This window comes from Salvelinus alpinus, chromosome 6 (assembly GCF_045679555.1).
Source record: "Salvelinus alpinus chromosome 6, SLU_Salpinus.1, whole genome shotgun sequence".
Taxonomy (NCBI): domain Eukaryota; kingdom Metazoa; phylum Chordata; class Actinopteri; order Salmoniformes; family Salmonidae; genus Salvelinus; species Salvelinus alpinus.
In genome coordinates this window covers 53,539,655-53,547,789 of record NC_092091.1, presented here as the reverse complement: position 1 = coordinate 53,547,789, position 8,135 = coordinate 53,539,655, and the positions used below count along the sequence as shown (strand labels likewise).

The 8,135-nt window shown below is 43.4% G+C and overlaps 1 protein-coding gene across 1 annotated transcript in view; it reads left to right on the top strand.

Moving 5' to 3' along the window:
* Nucleotides 1-634: 634 nt before the first annotated feature.
* dchs2 (dachsous cadherin-related 2) overlaps nucleotides 635-8,135 on the top strand; it is a 53,527-nt gene continuing 46,026 nt past the window's right edge. The window contains exon 1 of the mRNA XM_071407018.1: nucleotides 635-2,713. Coding sequence (XP_071263119.1) covers nucleotides 965-2,713 — 1,749 coding nt within the window. The 5' untranslated portion in view covers nucleotides 635-964. The remainder of the gene's footprint in view (nucleotides 2,714-8,135) is intronic.

Sequence of the window (8,135 nt, the reverse complement as noted above, 5' to 3'; positions counted from 1 at the left end):
GAGAACTAACGCAGCAGGTTAGGAGAATGAGGTTAAGGTTAAGAAAAGGGGTAGGGTTAGGCTTGACTAAAACGCTACAGTTGTCAACAACTGTTATCCCTGACATGACATCTAGATGGAGCTATACTCCTTCTAGACACAACCAGACAAAAGCATTTGAACCCAAGTGCCATGACAGAACATATCAGTAGATATGTTCTCTACAGAAAATATATTAAGCACAAGAATATTGCTAGGTTAAGAATATTGAATCTATAACAGTAGATGACAGGTTATCTTAATAATTATGATTAGACAATTATGAACAGCAGAAATAATACGTTTAGGCCTACATTTAAGATAATACACTTCAAATGATGTGACTAATTACAGTACCATTTTTTATGCATTAATATTACTTGTTTCAAGTAATTTTAGCATTAGATTTTCTGGGGACTTTGACATTTTCTTTAACTTTATTTAAACACAATTTATTCAACATATTTTAATCTGATTAAATAATAGCAACAACTAACATATGTGCTGATGAATTTAACGTTATTTCATTCCATCTGGATGTTTAAAGGTTAAATACTGTACCTCACGTGACCTAATTAGAGCTGACAGGCAGTCAAGGCCACCGACACTCGGGTCATTGAAGGTGCGTGGTGCGCGCTCTAGTTGGGTTGCCGCTAGTACCAGCGCGGTTTCAGTGTGTATTCTTGCTCGACGGATTTCGGCGCATTACTATTTTTCCAATATTATAAACATTTCGAGGGACCTAATCATATTACGTTAAATAAGCTGTGTAACCATGTTTTACATGTTGAAGAGTGAACTTTCCTCTAACCGAGCGCAAGAATGTGTTGTTACCTGTCCTCATTTTGAGTATCTGTCTGAAACGTGAGTAACGTTATCTTCAAGACTCGCCGTGTTTGAGATTCATTTTACACGGAAATATGTAAATTAAACTTCGGAATATAAAATGTCGAGGGCAAGAATTAGCCGTCGAAATGCGGCGACTTTATTTAAACTATTTGCTGTGTGTCTTTTGTGGGAGCGCTCATTTGCTCAACAGGTGTACAACCTCAGTCTCTCAATTGAAGAGGGACTACCTGCAAGGACTATTGTTGGGGATATAAGAGCGGGGTTACAGACTCCAAGCAGTGGATTTTTTATATCTGAAAGTAGAGATTCTTATGTTTTTAAAGACTTGGAAATAGATGCAGACACTGGAATAATTTCAACAGCTGTGGTGCTGGACAGGGAGAGCAGAGACCAGTATGAATTTGTGGCAGCCACTCTCACAGGTGATGTGATTAAGGTAAAAATAGTGGTTAAAGATGTGAATGACCATTCTCCTGTATTCTCCACTGAAAAGGTGGAGTTGAATGTGTCAGAATTAAGTCCTCCAGGAACTCGCTTTGAATTTGAAGGGGCAAAAGACCAGGATGATGGTGAGTTTGGAACTCGGGGTTACCGCATCACTGAAAGTGAGATGGGAAATATTTTTATGGTGAAATATCGTGAGGGGGTTGGAAATCTATTCAACCTGGACCTCATCCTCACTGACAAATTGGATAGAGAAACAAGAGATCTTTATTCCCTGACCATTGAGGCATTTGATGGGGGTATCCCGCCTAAAACGGGGCTGCTTAAGGTTTATATCCACGTCTCGGATGAAAATGACAACCCACCTGTGTTCAATCAGACTGAATACCAAGCTTCAGTGTGGGAGGATGCTCTGGTAATGTCACCTGTGTGTCAGGTCTACGCCACAGATCTGGACCTCGGAGACAATGGGCTCGTAACCTACGAGATCAACCGACGCCAGAGTGACCCGAATGAATTCTTTGTCATCAACGGAACTTCTGGTGTCATCCATGTTAACAAACCCTTAGACTTTGAGACACAGCCATTTCATGAGTTGATTGTCAGGGCGAGGGATAATGGTGCCCAGCCGGAGTATAGCAGCACCTTTGTAGCCTTTAGGGTACTAGACATCAATGACAACAGCCCCATTATCAACGTATTGTTTCTGAGTGAGACTGGGGAAGCCGAGGTGTCGGAAGGGGCAGGTATGGGGGAATACGTTGCGAGGATATCAGTCTCTGACCCCGACCTGGGAGAGGTCGGGAGGCTCAGGGTCACCCTCGAAGGTGGCGATGGGAAGTTCACACTGAAACAGACTGATGACTTCCTGTACGCCTTGTGCGTGGATGGTGAGCTGGACAGGGAGAAAGAGGGGCTGTACGAGTTAAAAGTGGTTGCCTCGGACTTCGGTAGCCCACCATTGAAGAGTGAAAGCACATTGTTGGTGAGGGTCACCGACACCAACGATTGGCGGCCGGTTTTTGACCAGGACGTCTACACTGTGTCTGTTTCTGAGGATGTACCCCAGGGTAGTTCCCTACTGAGTGTGCAGGCCAGAGACTCAGACGACGGGGTCAACGCAGCCATCCTCTACTCCATCCTACAGTCAGACCAAGACCACCTGGTCAACGTCGACCCAGAATCAGGCCTCATTACCACGGCAGCCAGGTTGGACCGCGAGAGGGAGACAGAAGTGCGGTTCCTGATGGTTGCGGTCGACGGGGGGTCACCAGCCCTGTCCTCCACAGCCACCATCACCGTTATGGTTGAGGACGTCAATGACAACGAGCCTGTGTTCCAGCAGCAGCTGTATAATGTGTCCATCCCGGAACACACCCAGATTGGGAACTGCTTTTTACAGGTATGTTGGCAAGTTTAGTTTAGTTTGTGTGTGTGTGTTGCATAAATGAATATGTGAAAAAAATATTCTGGGCAATTTCCATGTAAAAGGACCCATGAGCATCAACGTGAAGTTCATAGGAGCACACAGAATTTGTCAAATTAAAGCAAAAAGCTTTAAGGTATTTGAAATGATTCAAAACACAATGTTAAGGCCCTTGCCAACCAATATCAACATTTTATATCTAATTTTGCAGAAATAATTTGCCTTCTGTAAGTTAAGAAATTTTGCCTAGTGTCTTGTCATTCTGTTACAAAACCCCACATACAGTTGAAGTCAGAAGTTTACATACATTTAAACTCAGTTTTTCATAATTCCTGACATTTTAATCCTAGTAAAAATTCCCTGTCTTAGGTCAGTTAGGAACACCACTTTATTTTAAGAATGTGAAATGTCAGAATAAGAGTAGAGTGATTTATTTCAGCTTTTATTTATTTCATCACATTCCCAGTGGGTCAGAAGTTTACATAGACTCAATTAGTATTTGGTAGCATTGCCTTTAAATTGTTTAACTTGGGTCAAATGTTTCGGGTAGTCTTCCACAAGCTTCCCACAATAATTTGGGGGAATTTTGGCCCATTCCTCCTAACAGAGCTGGTGTAATTGAGTCAGGTTTGTAGGCCTGCATGCTCACACACACTTTTTCAGTTCTGCCCACAACTTTTCTATAGGATTGAGGTCAGGGCTTTGTGATGGCCACTCCAATACCTTAACTTTATTGTCTTTAAGCCATTTTGCCACAACTTTGGAAGTTGGGGTCATATGCTTGGGGTCATTGTTCATTTGGAAGACCCATTTGCAACCAAGCTTTAACTTCCTGACTGATGTCTTGAGATGTTGCTTCAATATATCCACATAATTTTCCTGCTTCATGATGCCATCTATTTTGTGAAGTGCACCAGTCCCTCCTGCAGCAAAGCACCCCCACAACATGATGCTGCCACCCCCGTGCTTCACGGTTGGGATGGTGTTTTTCGACTTGCAATCCTACCCCTTTTTCCTCCAAACATAACGTTGGTCATTATGGCCAAACAGTTCTATTTTTGTTTAATCAGACCAGAGCACATTTCTCCAAAAAGTAAGATCTTTGTCCCCATGTGCAGTTGCAAACTGTTTTGGAGCAGTGGCTTCTTCCTTGCTGAGCGGCCTTTCAGGTTATGTCGATTATAGGACTCGTTTTATTGTGGATATATATATACTTTTGTGTATATATATATATATATCTCATTCCTGAGCGGTATGAAGGCTGCGTGGTCCCATGGTGTTTATACTTGCATACTATTGTTTGTACAGATGAATGTGGTACCTTCAGGCGTTTGGAAATTACTCCCAAAGATGAACCAGACTTTTGGAGGTCTACAATTTTTTTCTGAGGTCTTTACTGATTCCTTTAGATTTTCCCATGATGTCAAGCAAAGAGGCACTGAGTTTGAAGGTAGTCCTTGAAATACATCCACATGTACACCTCCAAATTGACTCAAATGATGCCAATTAGCCTATCAGAAGCTTCTAAAGCCATGACATCATTTTCTGGAATTTTCCAAGCTGTTTAAAGGCACACTCAACTTTGTGTATGTACATTTCTGACCCACTGGAATTGTGATACAGTGAAATAATCTGTCTGTAAACAATTGTTGGAAAAATCACTTGTGTCATGCACAAAGTAGATGTCCTAACCGACTTGCCAAAACTATAGTTTGTTAACAAGAAATGTGTGGAGTGGCTGAAAAACAAGTTTTAATGACTCCAACCTAAGTGTATGTGAACTTCTGACTTCAACTGTATATGCATTCTCTCAAGGACTTGTCCCGAAGCCACTCCAGCATTGTTTTGGCTGTGTGCTTAGGGTCGTATTGAAAGGTGAACCTTTGCCTCTCTAGAGCAGGTTTTCATCAAGGGTCTCTCTGTACTTTGCTCCATCTTTCACTCAATCCTGAATAGTCTCCCAGTCCCTGCCCCTGAAAAACATCCCCACAGCATGATGCTGCCACCACTATGCTTCACCGTAGGGATGGTGCCAGGTTTCCTCCAGATGTGACGCTTGGCATTCAGGCCAGATTTCAATCTTGGTTTCATCAGACCAGAGAATCTTGTTTCTCATTGTCAGAGTCCTTTAGGTGCTTTTTGACAAACTCCAAGCGGGCTGTCGTGACTTTTACTGAGGTGTGGCTTCCGTCTGGCCACTCTACCATAAAAGCCTGATTGGTGGAGTGCTGCAGAGATGGTTGTCCTTCTGGAAGGTTCTCCCATCTCCACAGAGGAACTCTGGAGCTATGTCAGAATGGCCATTGGGTTCTTGGTCACCTCCCTGAGCAAGGCCCTTCTCCCCGATTGCTCAGTTTGGCCAGGAGGCCAGCTCTAGGTTGTCTTGGTGGTTCCAAACTTATTCCATTGAAGAATGATGGAGACCATTGTTTTGGTACCCTTCCTCAGATCTGTGCCTCGACACAATCCTGTCTCGTCGCTCTACGGACAATTCCTTTGACCTCATGGCTTGGTTTTTGCTCTGACATGCACTGTCAACTGTGGGACCTTTTATATAGACAGATGTGTGCCTTTTCCAAATCATGTCCAATCAATTTAATTTATCACAGGTGGACTCTAATCAAGTTGTAGAAACATCTCAAGAATGATCATTTGAAGCAGGATGCACCTGAGCTCAATTTAAATGGATTAAATTATTCTCCATTTGACTGATTCTGTTGTACAAACCTCAAATGCAAATAGCGAGTTGAAACTGCTTCTTGTCAGAGAGGATGTAGTGATGGAACATCACGCAAAACATACATTCTAATTCATTAATTTGATATAATCACCCAGTCCTAACTGTACTGTGCTGTCAATCTTGTGAAAAGACACCATGATTGGTTCAGATTTGGATTGACCAAATTTCAACAATTTTTCAACGTCCATGGACGTCCGGTGTCGGTCGGCAGCTCAGTGGGTACAGTAAATGGAAATAGTGGGATCATGGGTAGTTGTCCTTAAGAGCTTATCCTCTCCTCCTCAAGACCCAATGGAGAAGGTCCAAGGGGAGGAACCTCTGGCTTTCTCATCGAATGGGTTTTGAGAAGGAGAGGAGGAGAGAGGACACTTGGAGTATGCGATTGAGAAAAGGCCATAGGTTCTGTTTGCTCCTAGCAGAACTAGGCAAAGTGAACGTCTGTGCTCGCAGACTCCCTAAAGACCTTGGCTTGAAAAACGGTGCAATATTAGTTTTCTCCCTCTAGAGCACAGGTGTCAAACTCATTCCACGGAGGGCCGAGTGTCTGCGGGTTTTCGCTCCTCCCTTGTACTTGATTGATGAATTAACATCACTAATTAGTTAGGAACTCCCCACACCTGGTTGTCTAGGGCTTTATTGAAAGGAAAAACCAAAAACCTGCAGACACTAGGCCCTCCGTGGAATGAGTTTGACACCCCTGCTCTAGAGCCACTGTAGCAACAACAGCTAGTCATAATACACTACATGGCCAGAGGTATGGGGACTCCTGCTCGTTGAACATCCCATTCCAAAATCATGGATGTTAATATGGAGTTGCCCCCCCTTTACTGCTATTACAGCCTCCATTCTTCTGGGAAGACTTTCCACTAGATGTTGGAACATTGCTGCAGGGACTTGGTTCCATTCAACCACAAGAATTAGTGAGGTCGGGCACTGATTTTGGGCGATTAGGCCTGGCTCGCAGTCGGCATTCCAATTCATCCCAAAGGAAATTTGACAAACTGACTTGTAGGAAAGGTGGCATCCTATGACGGTGCCACGTTGCAAGTCACTGAGCTCTTCAGTAAGGCCATTATACTGCCAATGTTTGTCCATGGAGATTGCATGGCTGTGTGCTCGATTTTATGCACCTTTTAAAAATTATATTCTATTTTATTCAAGTTCAATTATAGTCTTCTTACTGTAAAATCATAGCCCTAATATAATTAATGGCACATCACTTTTAAGCTTATCTTGTCAGCTAAATGAACAAGCCTTAGGCATGGAACATAGCCAAATAACATACAGTAGGCAAACCCATTCTATTCTTCTGACATACATCTTCTTCATATCATGTTTCTTTAGACCTGACTAAAATAAATAATGGATTTATTGTGATTTGGTATATTAAATTGATTTAGACTTTTTAAATGTAGAAGTGCCAAAGGCACACATCAGCCGCTTGTATGCGTGGAGGCCTGTAGTTCCGAAGTGTTTATGTTAATTAATGGTCAATTACCATGAGACCCGAACCGACTTTTGCATGACAATAACCGGCTGAGAAAATGTCATGACCGCCGCCACAGCCCTGTAAATAGATCAGATATCCTTATTTATGCATTTCTATATAGTACAGATCAGGCACCCATGATCAAATCAAACTTAATTTGTCACATGCGCCGAATACAAGTGTAGACCTTACTGTGAAATGCTTACGTACAAGCCCTTAACCAACAGTGCAGTTAAAGAAGAGTTACGAAAATATTTACCAAATTAACTAAAGTAAAAAATAATAAAATATAGTTCTGACTTCCTCCCTATAGGCTGTCTCATCGTTGTCGGTGATCAGACCTACCGCTGTTGCGTCGTCAGCAAACTTAATGATGGTGTTGGAGTCGTGTTTGGCCACGCAGTCGTGGGTGAACAGGGAGTACAGGAGGGGACTAAGTACACACCCCTGAGGGGCCTCAGTGTTGAGGATCAGCGTGGCATATGTGTTGTTGTCGACCCTTACCACCTGGGGGCGGCCCATCAGGAAGTCTAGGATCCAGTTGCAGAGGGAAGTGTTTAGTTCCATGGTTCTTAGCTTAGTGGTGAGCTTCGTGGGCACTGATGTAGAGCTGAGCTGTAGTCAATGATCATTCTCTCACAGGTGTTCCTTTTGTCCAGGTGGGAAAGGGCAGTGTGGAATGCGATTGAGTTTGCGTCATCTATGGATCTGTTGGGGCGGTATGCGAATTGGAGTGGGTCTAGGGTATCCGGGAGGATGCTGCTGTGAGGAATGATCAGCCTTTCAAAGCTCTTCATGGCTACCGACGTGTGTGCTATGGTGGGGTAATCATTTAGGCAGGTTACCTTTGCTTCCTTGGACACAGAGACTACTATGGTGGTCTGCTTGAAACATGTTGGTATTACAGACTCAGTCAGGGACAGGTTGAAAATGTCAGTGAAGACACTTGACAGTTTGTCCGCACATGCTTTGAGTACACGTCCTGGTAATCCATCTGGCCCCACGGCTTTGCGAATGTTGACCTGTTTAAAGGTCTTGCTAACATTGGCTACCGAGAGCGTTATCACAGTCATCCAGAACAGCTGGTGCTCTCGTCCATGCTTCAGTGTTGCTTGCCTCGAAGTGAGCATTAAAGGCATTTAGCTTGTCTGGTAAGCTCGCGTCACTGG